Raw genomic sequence first — 15,808 nt, forward strand, 5'->3', positions numbered from 1 at the left:
GTAAATGTCAGTTTTTATGATTAAAAACAAGTAAAAAAAATCAGCAATTTTGAAGTCAAAAGACTAATATTTAAAAGGTGTTCTAGTTGTGTCTAGTTCAAAATTTTTATCTTGTTTTCTTTCTGCCTGTGATCCTTGTTATTTTGGAGTTTTCTCCCTTTTCCTTTCTTCTCTAAATGTTGTCCAGTCTTCTAAGGCCTACTGAAGACTCACAAGTGAGGTCTTAAGGTGAATTTCTATCTCCCCATTATGCATATGTCACATGCTTAGAACTAGATTTTCCCCTCAGTTGTACTTTAACAGAAATTAATACTTATGCCCTTTAAAATGTTTATTATAGTCCCTCTTTTGTTATGTTATCTTAAACCTTTTGAGGGCTGAAATACTGTCATCTTCGAGTTTTTATATTCTCTATAGCAACTAGCATAGCATCTTTAATGTTTTAACTGCTCAAATAAATACTCATTAAATAACATCAGAAATACACACCAGGAGTCTTACAAACAATACATACACGCGTATATTTCAAATACAACTTAGGGGAGATGTAAGAAGAATGAAGGAACAGAACACAAAACAATGCCTTAGGTGCAAATTCTATTTGGCATTATTTCCAAACCGAATCCAAGAAACTTTAACAACCCGAGAAGAATGGGGGCAATTTTCTTTGAGGAATTAATCATTTCCTCATGGACACTTATTAGTCAAAACACCCTTTTGGAAAACACGACCAACAACAAATATGTAAAAACCACCCTTTAAAGTAAAATACTGAGCAGCTCTGTTGGACATTAAGAAGTGTTATATCCTGCTCCTTACCTGACGTTGCTCCTGAGCTGCAGTGGGACGTAGGCTGCAGTTCGCACTCTAGTTTTGGAGGGCACCTGTTTCCCCTACCCTAGCCGGGTTCTAGTAGGTGAAAAACTTCTCAGCCACGCAGAGAGTACAAACTTCCTGATCCTTCGTTGCAGAGAGGGAATAACACATCAGCTTCCTCAGGATCACTAGGCAACCTACCTTGGTGTTTCTTCATTGAGCCAATCAGAAACCCCTACGTTTGAGTCTAGCCAATCGGAGCTTACAAGGGGTGGTCCTCCCGGCTATTGTGTTGCGATCCAGACAAACATCACCAAAAGAGGCCGGTTTGGGTTCAACCTGACAGCTGGTATATCCAATGAAAGAACCTCAGTGGCAGCGAGAAAAAGGCTGCGTCCCACCCCAATGAAATCACCCAATCAAAGTATTCTGTGAGATAACAAGTGTTGCCAATCACGAAAGGATTCTGTTGGCCAATTTCAGTGTAGCAGGTGTATTTCTGTCTGTATTGACACTGCTGGAAAAGAAATGTTGGTATCCAAACAACATTAAGGCTAAGAGTAAAGTCTGAGGGCTTAACTTTGCCTCTAGAAAAACCTGATCTGACTCAGTTTGTACACTGAACGGCATGGGTACATTCCTACCATTACACACATAACATCCCTACAGAGCATTTTTATAATCCTGAGGCTACTGTACATTTTGGAATATGGCTGCTAAAATTACTATACAGAAACAGATCAAAGTTTTAGGTCTTCCCTGAAGGAAAGGAAGCAGGTATCAAGCTGGGGCTAGGTCCTAGATCTCTCAGCAAAGCAATTGTTCACACTACCATTCAAAAGTTTTAAAATGTGTTCAACTCTTGTAGGATAATACTTACCTAAATTCTCTCAAAATTAATAGCGGAACACTTTCTACTGTATTAAGTAACAATTAGAAGCCCTGAAAGACCCTGCACACTGAGTATCTTAATCATGGTAGTAAAATGCCAATCTTTTTTTTTTTTTTTTTCTTTTTTTTGGAGCTGGGGACCAAACCCAGGGCCTTGGGGTTGCTAGGCAAGCGCTCTACCACTGAGCAAAATCCCCAACCCCAATGCCAATCTTTTTATTAGCCATTTCTAATCATCTTTTTGCTCTAAACACACATTTAAAAGTAGTATGGCATATACATCATGCTAATAACACACTATATCAAAATAGCAAACATTATTTTAATAGCACCAATTAAATGGTACAGTTTTAACATAAGTAAAAAGTGAATCCTTACAAAATTTCAATGCCAGAATAAACAATGGTTTTAGAGGGCCTTAAAACTTAACACATTTTATAAAAAGCTTTCTTTAAAATGGAAGGCAGGTTGTATTCAGTGGATATAAGCAGAATTGATGACATTTGTATTTTTGTTTAGTCAAAAGTTCCCTTGGATTTATCACAGGTAGATACAATATAATAGCTAAAACTTTCATTAGATTAATAACTGTGAACTACAAAGTAATTTTCAGCAGTACAGAAGGCACACCTTCAAATAATACAGCATGTTAGTTTAAATGTTGAGAACTGTAATCTGCATAAGAAAAATGATTTTTAGGTATGTTCATTTGGTTCACTAACTCTCCTTCTCTTCAGCACCGACTCTTGACTAGAAGATTCCAAGATATGAAGGACCTGTTAAAAGAAAACAACTACTTAGAGACTTTAATTTTTTTTTTTACAGTTTAAAATTTTAAAAAAAGTGTGTCTTTGTTTGTTTCTGTGTGTGGGTAGAGCACATGAGTGTAGGTGCCCTTAGATGCCAGAATGTGGTGCTGGATCCTTTAAAGCTGGAATAGCATAGGCAGTTATGAGCTGCCAGATGAGTGTGCTGGGAACAAAACTCTAGTCCTCCACTAGAGCAGTAGGTGTTCTTAATAACAGTGAGTAATCTCTCTAGCCCCTAATTATACTTTTCTTTTACTTTTTTTCGGAGCTGGGGACCGAACCCAGGGCCTTGTGCTTGCTAGGCAAGCGCTCTACCACTGAGCTAAATCCCCAACCCCTAATTATACTTTTCTTAATATTCATTTGGGGTGTGTGTATGTGTGTGTGTGTGTGTGTGTGTGTGTGTGTGTGTGTGTATGTGTGTGTGTATGACAATACAAGTATGGAGGCCAGGAGACAACTTATAGCAGTTGGTTCTCTCCTCTTGTTATGTGGGGTCCTGTAGATCAAACTTAGGTACCAGAGGGCAAAGTGCTTTTAATGCTGGAGTATTTCACTGGACAAAGGCTTTCTAAATCTCTCTTAACTGTGGATCTTTCCCTTGCTCCCATGTCTCAATAAAAATGATGTACTACAATAAAATTTGTTTTTGAGACAGAGTCTCACACAGCCTAAGATTGCTTCCTATGCACTACATAGCAAAGGTTGGCTTTGAACTTCTCATCTCAGAGATATTCATTGTTAAGAGCACTTCAGTTCCCACATGGTAGTTCAACAATCCATAATTTCAATTCTAGGGCATTTAGCATGCTCTTCTCATCTTCTCACTTCTACAGGCCCCAGGCATGTATACATAGACACATAGACACAGACACACAGACAAACAGACACACACACACACAGACAGACAGACAGACAGACAGACACACACACACACACACACACACACACACACACACATGGCAAAATACCTACATGTATCTTTTTAAAAATTGGGGAAATGAAAGAAACCTAATGTCTTAATAGATTGTAAAGTTATGAAATCTAAACTGGCCCAAACTCATAGTGATCCTTTTGCTTAACTGCTGAGAAATCCAGGAGTATATTCAGTATTTCATCCTGCTCTATTTCCTTCTGAAATGATGTATATTGAAAATACTGACTGGCAGGGGATGTGGAGAGATAGCTCAATGGTTAAGAGCACTGGATGTAGATTGGGTCAGCTTTGATTTTTAGCACCCACATGGTAGTTCACAACTGTTTGTAACTCTAGATCCAGGAGATCTGGACCTTTAAGCCTCCATGGGTACAGAATGTATGTGGTGTATCCATACATTCAGGTGAAATACCCATATACATAAAATAAAATAAAATAAAATAAAATAACTGGGAGGCTGCTGAAATTACTCAGTAGGTAAAGGCACTTGCCATTAAGCATAAAGACCTAACTTTTATCCCTGGAATCCAGATGGAAGGAGGAGGAAACCAGCTTCTGCATGGGTACTGTGGAAAGTGAACACATACATATAAACACGGACACATATGCAGAATGACTGGATGAATGCATAAATAAGCAAGTGCAATGAAGGTTTTGTTTGTTCATTTGTTTGTTTTTAAATGCCAGTTAGGAAAGTATCTCAGTCAATAGAATACTTGCCCAACATATAGGAAGCTCTGGGTTCTATCCCTAGAGCGCTTCATAAACTGGGTGTGCTGGTACATATCTATAGTCCCATCATTCAGGAGGTAGAGGAAGGAAGACTAAGAGTTTAGTATCATATTAGGCTTCCTGGAGAATTCAAGGACAACCTGGGCTACATAGACCTGTTTTTAAATCAAAAGAACAATAATGAACTATCTATAGAATTTAGATTCCCTTTTAAACATTTCATTGTTTCAAACAGTTTTAGGATATTTTTAAGATTTATTTATTTATTTCATGTATGTGGATACACTGCAGCTGTCTTCAGACACACCAGAAGAGAGCATCAGATCTCATTACAGATGGTTGTGAGCCACCATGTGGTTGCTGGGAATTGAACTCAGGACCTCTGGAAGGGCAGTCAGTGCTCTTAACCACTGAGCCATCTCTCTAGTCATCAGTTTTAGGATTTCAATTATCTAAATTCTTTCTGTTTTTGGTAATCAAATCCAGGGCCTCACAAATACTACTACCCACTTCCCAGTCTTTAAATTGTCTAATTAATAATATTCAAGTTCTAGTAAAATATAAGTACTTTTTTAAATGACAAATATCTGATGCAGTAATGTAACTGTCTAAATATAAAGCAACTGTAGTGTCTAGGTAAAGTTTCCTGTCTCCTGAGACAAGGGAAACGTGGATATGGCAACTTTGTTGTTTCTCTTAGTTTTGGTCTCCAGAGTTTTGTTCAATTGTGTAGAATGTCCTAATATTCATTGTATCACTCTACTTATATTTTCCTGATATAGATCTTCATTTTATTAATTTCTCTAATAACTGAATTGCTCATGGAATGGACAGTAGCTACTTACATTTAGAAAATATATATTTTTTGAGACAATGTCTTATACTATAGATCAAGCTAGACTGGAAATTAAGTGTAGGTCAGGATGAACCTGAACTCTTGGCACTCTGCTTTAGTCACCCAAGGACTAGGATTAAAGGAAGGAGCTATCACACCCAACAGCCTCAGATATTTGAAAATGTTTTGAGTATGTTTGAGGTATATTCAGGAATATCAAGTTGTTATCTTAATATACAGTAATGACATTTGAATATTTGCCATTTTATTCAAGCCATACAGTATCATTAGACTTACTGTTTTTCCAGATTGACGAAGACTTCTCTTCCGATTTTCTTTAGAAATTTGTCCTTGTTGATTTCCATTTACCTTCATAAAGATAAAAAATTACTATTTAATTATTTCTCAAAGAATGGGCAAGTTGAATTTCCAGCCTCAGGCTACTATATGAAATTAAAAAGTTACATTGACACATTAATTCAGATGATATATAATTTACCTATTTTAAATATACCTATTAGTAATTTTAAGTGTATTCAGAGTTTTATAGCTTATTGCTATGCTCAGTATGAGACTACTTTCATCACTCTGGAAGCCCTATAGAAGGCCCATCTTCAGCCATTGCTCTCCTATCCCCCAATCTCCTGCCATTCCCAATATTTTTGTTTGAATCATTTTCTAAAATCTGACACTGTTTCTTTGTATTTAAGATGGAGTCTCTCTGTCTTCAGGATAGTCCTGGCTGTCCTGAAACTCAAGAGATCTGCCTGCTTCTGTCTCCCTAGTACTGGGACTAAAGGCATATATGCCACCACATCCAGCCTCAAATTCTGACTTTCATAGAAACAGAATCATGGTATATGGTCTCTGTGGTTTGGCTTCTTTCAATTAGTTCTTGTAATGTATATTGATGTTTTATTCATTTTATGGCTGAATAATTCTACTGTATGACTATAATTTTTTTTTTTTAACAAGTAAGTCAATTTATTTAAACAGTTGACTTAGGCATCTGCAATGGTGACTTCAACCTCCACTCCAGGCTCAATACTGATGGAAGTAATCTGCTTAACAATCTCTGAAGGACTGTGTAAGTCAATGAGTCGCTTGTGGATTCTCTTCTGGAAACGATCCCACGTCTTGGAACCTTCACCGCAAGGGGTTTTTCTGGTAGTGATTCTCAGTGTCTTGGTAGGCATGCGCACTGGTCCTTTCACTTTCAGATTCTTCTCCTTTGCGCCTCTGATCAAGTCCGCACAAACCTTTTCCAGCGACTTCACGTTGCGGCTGGTGAGCGTGATTCGAATCCGGTGAATCGCCACTTCGGGCTCCACGGGAGTCTTCCCGGTATCTTTAAATGCCATGGCTGAGGCGTAGCTTCCTGACCGACTTGTTCCTCAGCAGGAGCGAACAGCGGTGAGTCAGGACAGAGCAGACTTGACAAGGCTCCACAGCACGCACCACAGGTCTCGGAAAGGCATGACTATAATATTTTTGTCCAATTATCTGTTCCTAAGACATTTTTTACTTCTTGATGATAGCGATTAATACATAGTTATTAAATATTAGAATGTAGAAAATTATTATATTACTATTCTCAAAAGGGTATTTTTTGCTTGACATTATTTAACAGAAGTTTTTCAAATTGATTTTTTTTTGGAAATGCACTATCTTTTTTTTTTAACCACAGTTTTAAAAAAAGCAAAAATAAAAACAACAACAACAAAAAACCCCAAAACAACACCCCCTCCAAACAAAAACAAAAATTGAAAAACAAAACCAAAAAAAGCACAATCTTTGGAACAAAAGAATTAAAGGCAGAAATTTAAAGGAAAAATACATATTCAAAGAACACAGTGAGGTCAAAACAATTTTTAAGACAGTGTCTCACTATATAGACACAAACTTGACATGTAGCCAGGCTGTGAACATGTATAATCTTTTTGCCTGTGTTCCCTGAGTGCTGAGATCACAGGTGTCTGGCACCATCCTGATGCATCTTTTTTTTTAGGCTTGAAATTGTCTTTTCAGTTGGAGGCATGGCTCAGTGTCTTGCGTCTGTAATGCCCTGGATTCCCAATAGGGAATAGCTGAAATCTTTTTTAAAATTTAATTTAAGGGGTTGGGGATTTAGCTCAGTGGTAGAGCGCTTGCCTAGGAAGCGCAAGGCCCTGGGTTCGGTCCCCAGCTCTGAAAAAAAGAACCAAAAAAAAAAAATTTAATTTAAAATTTTTATTCGTGTGTTTATGTGTATACTGTGTGTGTGCAGGTATCAGACAGTTATAAGCCATGCATGGTTGTTGGGAACTGAACTCAGGTCCTCTAGATGAACAGCAAACAACTCTTAACCACTGAGCAATCTCAAATATCCTCAATATTATTGAGCATTTTTATTTCTTGCCCTTCTAAAGCCATAATTATGTTTTAATTTGTAACATCAGAAATACTCTTTGTAAGAGTTAATATCAAAAGTTTCCAACTTGGGCAAGCAAGATGACTCATTGGTTAAAAGTTCTTGCCACCAAGCATGACATCTAGTGTTTGATTTCTAGCACTCACATGGTGGAAAGGATTGAATACCATAACTCCTCCCCTAACTTCTACATGCATGCTGCCATGGCTCATGTGTATCCACACACATAGATGTATAAATGAAATTTTAAAAATTAAAAATATGCATAGCATTAGTATATTCTCAAAGCATCTTAGTGGTACATTACAAGGAAATTTTTTTATAAATAATTTTATTGGCAGGCATGGTGGTGCACACTTTTAATCCTGGTACTAAGCAAACAGAGGCTTTTTCTTTCTTTCCTTTTCTTGTTCTCCCCCTCTATTTATTTTGCTCCTTCTTTCTTCTTTTTTCTTTCTTTTTTTAACCTTTCCCCAAGGAGCTTCTATGCTTCCCACACTAATTGTAGGTTTTTCTGAAAATGCAGCATGAATATAAAGAATATAAATAAAGAATAATGAATAAAATAGACTATCAAATCCCCTTCCCGCAAAGAAAAGAAAGTAAAGAGAGGCAGGTGGATCTTTGGTGAGGTTGAAAGCAGTCTGGTCTACATAGAGGCCTTCAAAGCTACCTAGTAAGATTTTGTCTCCAAAAAATGATTTATTCATTTTTTTTTGAGACAGGGTCTTAGGATGGAGACTAGGCTCCCTTTAAATTGGGGCAGTCTTTTGGCCTCAGCCTTCTAAGAGGTGGGATTACAGGTATGCAAAGCTACATTGGGCTTAAAAATTATTTTGAATACTGCCTCTCTTTAAAAAGAGTGGAAGATACTTATCATAAGTTGAAGCTAGCTAGAGAGAACATTTTGCTGCTACAAGTAATAATTCTTGACATTTTAAATTTGTGTATCTCCTCCCTCTCCCACCCATCTTAGCAGAGTTTTACCCTGTAGCTCATGCTGGCCAGCAATTTACCATGTAGTCCAAGTTGGCCTCAAATTCATAGCTATCTTCTACATCCACTTCTCAAGTGCTGGGATAACAGGTGTGCACCACTACACCCCACTTATATGTCCTTGTTTCTTGCTTTCAGCATACTAGCTTTGAATTTTGTCTTTTGCTAGTTTTAATTTCCTACTGAGAATGTGGGGAAGGACACATAAACAAGGCAGTATTACAACTGTTACTCAAGAGATGTTTTACAGGTATTCTGGGAGATATTTTACAGTCAGTTCCATGGGAGAAATCCTTAGGCATTTGTTAATTTCCATGCTTGAATATTCCTAATGCCATTATGATTTCACTGAGTAAGACCTAGAAAGCTGTCTTAGCATAGCACTGACAAAGTAAGCTCTCACTCCCTAGCTTTGCATGTATTTGATAGAAATTTCTTCCTCATTTCTGAGTCTTTAAGAGTATCTTAAAGGTCCAAAATAAAATATGAGCCAGGCATGGAGTATGCAGCTATAGACACTGTACACTGAAGGCAGAAATGGAAGGAGCAAGAATTTAAGGCCATCCTCAGCTACATAGTGACTTCAATACCAGTTTGGGTCACCTGAGAGCTTTTCTTGAAAAATCAAATCAAATATAACTTGTATTTAGTAAAATTAGTTAGGTAACTGTTTTTTTTTGCTTATTTATTTTATGCAAGATATCTACAAAAATCAATTCATAATGCCAAGATAATTGATTTCCAAAATAAAACATGGGAATTTTCTGGTATTCTAGAAAATATACTTAGGAGTCTAGATAATATTTCTCAGAACTTTTCAGATTCTTCATTCCAAAGTATCTTAACTAAAATTTCCATTCTTTCCTTTGCACCCCCATATAATCTATTAAGACTTCTTTTTTTTTTTTCTTCTTTTTTTCGGAGCTGGGGACCGAACCCAGGGCCCTAGCAAGCGCTCTACCACTGAGCTAAATCCCCAACCCCTAAGACTTCTATAATGACCTTATATCAGGGTTTCCATCCAGTTACCACATGTTTAGTTAGGATCTAAAACACTCTGGTCGGTCTGTCTGTCTGTCTATCTATCTATCTATCTATCTATCTATCTATCTATCTATCTATCTATCTATCTAAATGTGTGTATTCTATCTGTCTGTTTCCCAGCATGTGCCTGACATACAACAGCTATTTAAGAAATTCTTGAAAATATTGGGTTGGAGAGATGGATCAACTGTTTAAGAGCCTTGGCTGCTCTTCCAGCACCTACATGGCAGCTCACAACTGTAACTCCAGAGGACCTAACATCTCACCAAGACATACATTAAGGCAAAACACCAATGCACATAAAAAAATCATTAAAAAGAAATGCTGGAAAATAGGGAAGCATAGTGGTGAGTGAATTTAACTTTAGCACTCAGGATGCAGTGGGAGGCAGATCTCTGTGAGATCCAGCCTGGCCTACATAGTGACATAGTGAGTATATATGTGTGTGTGTGTGTGTGTGTGTGTGTGTGTGTGTGTGTGTGTGTGTGTGTGTGTGTGTGTATATATATATATATATGTAAGTAAGGGGAAAGGGGAGAGGGGGAAGAGGGGGGAAAGTGGGTAGAGGAAGAGGGAGAAGAGAGAGGGGGGTTGTCTCGAAATCACACACACACCCACACATAAATGAAGAGGTAGTTACAAAATTATTTACCATTTTACACTGAAAGATTTTTCCACTTCTTGTTTTGCTTTCAGACACATCAAGTTCAGATGTTTTACTGATTAACTGTTCAACCTAGAAAAGACATTTCACAAAACTTTGTAATGGCTGGTTTTGTGTGTCAACTTGACACAAGCTGGAGTTATCACAGAGAAAGAAAGGCGCCTCAGTTGAGGAAATGCCTCCACGAGACCCAGATCTAAGGCATTTTCTCAACTAGTGATCAAGGGGGCAGGACCCAGCCCATTGTGAATGATGCTGTCCCTGGGCTGGTAGTTTGGGGTTCTATAAGAGAGCAAGCTGAGCAAGCCAGGTGAAGCAAGCCAGTAAGTAACATCCCTCCATGGCCTCTGTATCAGCTCCTGCTTCTCGACCTGTGTGAGTGCCAGTCCTGACTTCCTTTGGTGATGAACAGCAATGTGGAAGTGTAAGCTGAATAAACCCCTTCCTCCCCAACTTGCTTCTTGGCCATGATGTTTTGTGCAGGGATAGAAACCCTGACTAAGACACATACCATAATAAAACTCATAATAAGTGGGGTCCAAAATATTAACCACATAAATTTTAGTTTGTTCTTGATGTAGTGGCTCACACGTTTAATCTCAGCACTCAAGCGGCAGTTAAGAAGGAGGACTGCTGGGGTGGGGGATTTGGCTCAGTGGTAGGGCGCTTGCCTAGGAAGGGCAAGGCCCGGGGTTCGGTCCCCAGCTCCGAAAAAAAAAACAAAAAAAAAAAAAAAAAAAAAAAAAGAAGGAGGACTGCCATAAATTTGGGATCAGTCTCATCTAGTGAGTTCTACGCTAGCTAAGAACCTAGCTAAGGTTACATAATAGGACTCTCTTTTGACCTCTCAAACAAACAAAAAATATGTAAGATTTTATTTAGCTCTGAAGTTTCTTAGACTCAATAAACATTCCTTTTTTTTAACATTCATTTATTGGGGAGAGAAGCATGTATACCACTGTGCATATTAGAGATTAGAGGACATCTTGAAGGAATTGGTGTTCTCCTTCCATCATATAAGTCCTAGGAACCAGCCTGAGGTCATCAGGTTTGGTAGTAAGACCTTAGCCCTGCTGAGCTATCACACTAGCCTTCTACAAGCATTATTAAACAAGCTCACAGTGATATAATAAAAAACTTTTTAATATATAGTAATTTTATCTATAATAATTTATTTAAATATCTACTTTTATTCAATAACACCTAAGAAAATCTGAGGAATAATAAAATAAGTATATAAGCAACCATCTTTAAATTAAAGTTAGAGCATGTGCTAGACAGATGGCTCAATGGTAAAGAGCACTGGCTACTCTTACAGAGGACCAGAGTTCCTTGCACTTACATGGTGGCTTACAACAGGATCTAACTCTAGTCCCAGGGGATCTGATGTGCTCTTCTAGCCTCTAAGAGCAACACACACACACACACACACACACACACACACACACACACACACACACTCAAACACAAATAGTAAACAAATCTAAAAATAATTTAAGGCCTGATGTAATGATTCACATCTGTAATTCCAGCACTCACAAAGAGGTAGAAACACGGCTTCAACTTTGAGGCCAGTTTCCATTATATGAGTTCCAGGCTAAATAGGGGTACATTGTAAGAACTTGTCTCAAACAAACAAGTAAAGTAAAACAAACAAAATGACATCGAAAGCCAGATGGAACGACCAAGTTTATACCTGACACTGAGAAATTGAAGAACTTTGGTTCTTTTTGAATTGCATAATTTCTTCTTCCTTACAATCTAAATTTGGTTCTGTAAAAAGAAGAGAAGAGAAGATAGTTAAATGGTATGAAATTGAATTAATAGTTAATAAACATTTTTGGTAGCTTCTTACCTTTGATTTCAGAAGTTCCAGAGTTTTCATTCTGTTCGTTCATTTTAGTTTTAATATCAAAATTATTCTATATAAATGTGAAAAATTGAACATACTTTAACAATAAATGGAAACAGTAGTAATATTAATGAATACATGTGTTTTATGCAAATGTAAACACAACTATCTTAAGCTTGCTAGAAATACAAATGGTGCTAGAATTACTACCACAACGCTTTTTTTTGGAGGCAGATGTTTCTCTGTATAATAGCTTTGGCTATTCTGGAACTTGCTTTGTAGGCAAGGCCGGTCTCACATTTGTCTACCTCTGCTCCTAGTGCTGAGATTAACTAAAGGCATGTACAACCATGCCCAGCCCACAAGACTATTTATGCAAACAAAATATAAACTCTTTACTTTTTAGGGTTGTTTTAAGGGTAACAAAAAAAGCATATTTTTCAAAATTATGTGCTTATTCTAAGTCCTTAGATTGTATTGTTTGAGAACATTGAATTAAGTAGGCTTACACAGCTATGCATATAACTGAATATGTCAACTTTTCAGAAAGTCACTGGAAGATGAACTTATGGTATGGTAGAAACAACTGGTTTAAGGTCTAAATTATTGTTCCTTTTGTGGCATGTATAAGAGAAACTCAAATTTTATTTTGTGTATGCATTTTTTTTTCTTTTTTTTCGGAGCTGGGGACCGAATTGTGTATGCATTTATATAAATGCATGTATGCACATGTGTAGGAATAAGGGTTTAGAGGCCAGAAGTTGGGCTGGAGAGATGGCTTAGTGGTTAAGAGCACTGACTGCTCTTCCAGAGGTTCTGAGTTCAAATCCCAGCAACCACATGGTGGCTCACAGCCATCTGTAATGAGATCTGATGCCCTCTTCTGGTGTGTCTGAAGACAGCTACAGTGTACTTATATATAAGAAATAAATCTTTAAAAAAAAAAAAAAGAGGCCAGAAGTTGATGCAGGTTGATATCTTATATCATTCTTTAACTGTTTATGAGACAGGGTTTCACTGTTTCCTTGGCTGATCTGGAACTTACTATATAGTCCAGGCTGACCTTGATCTCACAGTTATGATTGCCCCTGCCTCCTGAGTGTCAGGATTTAAAGGTGCACACCACCATGCCAGACTTATTTATGTATTTTTGAGACAAAATCTATCATTGACTGAACCTGAAGCTTAGTGTTTTGATCAGCAAGTTCCTGGAGTCCTCCTATTTCTAGCCCTGACTCTCCTAGTGTAAGGATTACAGATCTGCACAATCATATGAAGTTTTTACATGGGTTCTGAAAAGCTGATCACACACATATTCATGTTTGTGCAACGAAAACCTTACCCATAGAATCATTTCTTTCAGCCTGAGATTGAAATATTTTGAAGAATGCTACAAAAACCCTGTTGGCATGGTGGTTCATACCTACAATCCCAACACACAGGAGGTGAAGGCAGGAGGACCAGAAGTTCCACAATAGCCTCAGTTTTTTGTTTTTTTGTTTTTTTTTTTGGAGCTGGGGACCGAACCCAGGGCCTTCACAATAGCCTCAGTTAATAGCGGGCTAAGCTATCTTTTAAAAACAAGAGCCTGTGAGATGATACAGCAGGTAAAATGCTCAAAGCACAGGCCTAGCAATCAAGAGTTCGATCCACTGTATAGCCAGCCATTTGATCCAGTCTCAAAATAAAATTAAGTTCTTCCAACGTAATGATTTTACAACAGTATTTCTAGAAACATTAAAATCTATCAAAGTCCTCACAATCAACGTTTGCTACTACTGTATTTTACAACTCTTCAAATACATTCACACTTACATGATTTTCATCTTCTACATCATCTTTGTCCATTAGAATTTTTTGAAATGGTATTTTTGAATCTTTTGGTGTTAGTATGGCTGAATCAATATTTTCCATTCGTTCCTTCTCAGTGGTCACTTTTAATCTGAAGGTGTGAAAAGGTGTTGGGACTTCTCCCACATTTAAGTATGTAGGGTCCCCATCAAATATTACTCCTTCACAATCACCATCCTTAAAACCTGGTGGCTGGTAATCTGGGGGTGTAACTGCAAAAAAGGAATATAAACTATACTGTTTATAGAACTGAAGAAGCTGAACTACTCATAAAAACACAACAAGACTGATTTCAGAGGAAGAACCTAAACTGAAATAGAGATGCTCCTCCTGTCACAGTCCTCATTCCTTAATTTGAATTCCTTATACTGAAATTATATTATGCATATAAAAGGAATTTTTCATGTTTGTATGTTTTAGGAAATACATATTCTGAATATCCTTAAAAATGCAGGAAGGTCAAGCTAGCTCTTCTTTTTTAGTACTCTGCAAGTGTAAGGGGTTGACAGTAACAAGAGCTCTGCTGTAGCCCCTCTGTAATTTTAATAGTTCACATTATATTTTTTATATAGTTACAACATAATTTACTTACAAATCTCTAAGGAAAATACTCTACTTGTTTATACTTTGTTCCTAGTTTTGCTACAGCTATGATGAAATATATAATCTTGAATATTTGTGCAAGCTATTCTCAAAATATTTTCTAGTTATATAATTTATAAATTAAAAATCTTTTTTAAATTTTATTTATTTAGTATATATGAATATCAGATACACCAGAATCTGTTATAGATGGTTGTGAGCCCATGTGGTTGCTGGGAATTGAACTCAGGACCTCTGGAAGAGCAGTCAGTGCTCTTAACCGCTGAGCCATCTCTCCAGCCCCCATAATTTATAAATTAAAATATTAAATTTTGAGGTGAGAGATACAGCTTCATAGAATGCTTGCCCAGTATACACCAAGCTTTAAGTTCAAGCTCCAGCACCACAGAAACAAAATCGTTATGGTTTTCTTTTTTTAACCACCACAGAACCAAAATTGTTGTTTTTTTTTTTAAAGTTATGAGGTGTTTATTCATTATATATACATGAAGGAAACATTGTACACTTATATTTTCTTTTTTCCATAACAAAATTATGAAGAGTTGATGTAAAATAGCTTTAATATTAAAACACAACTGGATAAGAGATGCATTTTAGATACTTAAATGCAAATACTTTTTTCAAATATTTATTTTTATTCAGTGTCTGTCTGTCTGTCTAGCTGTCTGTTTGTCTGCCTGTCTTTGTCCACATGAATGCAGGTGCTTGGGAAGGCCAGAAGAGGATATTGGATCACCCTGGACATGGAGTTATAGGCATTTCTGTCATCCAACACAATAGGTGCTGAGAACCAAACTCTAGTCCTCTATAAGAACAGCAAATGCTCTTATCATGAGTGAGCTCGCCAGATCCCAATGTTCCTTTTTCAAATACATATATTAAATGCAAGTTTTCTAATTTCAAAGACTCTGTAACAATTTAGGTGCCAAAACATTAAAAATAGAAACCAATTTTTGAAATAAAATTAAAACAAGACATACTGCAACAAATGGTACCTTCATCGTAGTAAAAAAGTTTCATGGTCAGACAAACATCATTAGGTAATGGCCCTAGATTTTGCATTAGGACATAAATCTTCCGAATGAGGAGAATACTTGCTTTCTTGGTGTCAGCAGATGTTGTACTAGATTTATTGTTTTGATTTTTGCTAGAAAATAAATCAATTTCTTTCATAAGATTTGTGACTTCTAACATTATTTCACATTTTAACAATTTGAGATTATTCTTTTAAAAATAGTTACTAGGTTGAAAATTATCACGAAATATTTTAATGTCCCTATTATAAAAATTCACTATTAACATCAGTATTATAAGTTAAATGTTTCACATAAGTAAAATATTCACTTTATACAATGTTTAAAGGAAAGG

The 15,808-nt window shown here is 36.8% G+C and overlaps 3 protein-coding genes across 4 annotated transcripts in view; all 3 read right to left on the reverse strand.

The window, feature by feature from the left end:
• Positions 1-1,004, reverse strand: part of Golph3l (golgi phosphoprotein 3 like) — a 31,969-nt gene extending 30,965 nt beyond the window's left edge. The window contains exon 1 of one of the 2 annotated variants that reach the window (XM_032897733.1): positions 820-1,004. The gene's annotated coding sequence lies outside the window, so the exon portion shown is untranslated. The remainder of the gene's footprint in view (positions 1-819) is intronic. The other variant, XM_032897732.1, reaches the window with a different exon arrangement.
• Positions 1,005-2,014: 1,010 nt separating this feature from the next.
• Hormad1 (HORMA domain containing 1) overlaps positions 2,015-15,808 on the reverse strand; it is a 30,082-nt gene continuing 16,288 nt past the window's right edge. The window contains exons 9-15 of the mRNA XM_032897734.1: positions 15,436-15,587; positions 13,802-14,049; positions 11,990-12,056; positions 11,831-11,907; positions 10,123-10,206; positions 5,318-5,389; positions 2,015-2,483 (exon numbers count right to left, since the gene is read on the reverse strand). Coding sequence (XP_032753625.1) covers positions 2,403-2,483; positions 5,318-5,389; positions 10,123-10,206; positions 11,831-11,907; positions 11,990-12,056; positions 13,802-14,049; positions 15,436-15,587 — 781 coding nt within the window. The 3' untranslated portion in view covers positions 2,015-2,402. The remainder of the gene's footprint in view (positions 2,484-5,317; positions 5,390-10,122; positions 10,207-11,830; positions 11,908-11,989; positions 12,057-13,801; positions 14,050-15,435; positions 15,588-15,808) is intronic.
• LOC116896546 (40S ribosomal protein S20-like) lies at positions 5,978-6,490 on the reverse strand. The gene has a single exon (XM_032897735.1). The coding sequence runs from the start codon at positions 6,379-6,381 to the stop codon at positions 6,022-6,024; it is 360 nt and encodes a 119-aa protein (XP_032753626.1). The 5' UTR covers positions 6,382-6,490; the 3' UTR covers positions 5,978-6,021.

The sequence above is a fragment of the Rattus rattus genome, chromosome 3, assembly GCF_011064425.1.
Source record: "Rattus rattus isolate New Zealand chromosome 3, Rrattus_CSIRO_v1, whole genome shotgun sequence".
NCBI classification, from domain to species: domain Eukaryota; kingdom Metazoa; phylum Chordata; class Mammalia; order Rodentia; family Muridae; genus Rattus; species Rattus rattus.

Excerpts from the sequence above, each read along its gene's own strand:
- LOC116896546 (XM_032897735.1), bottom strand. The coding sequence starts at position 6,381 with ATGGCATTTAAAGATACCGGGAAGACTCCCGTGGAGCCCGAAGTGGCG.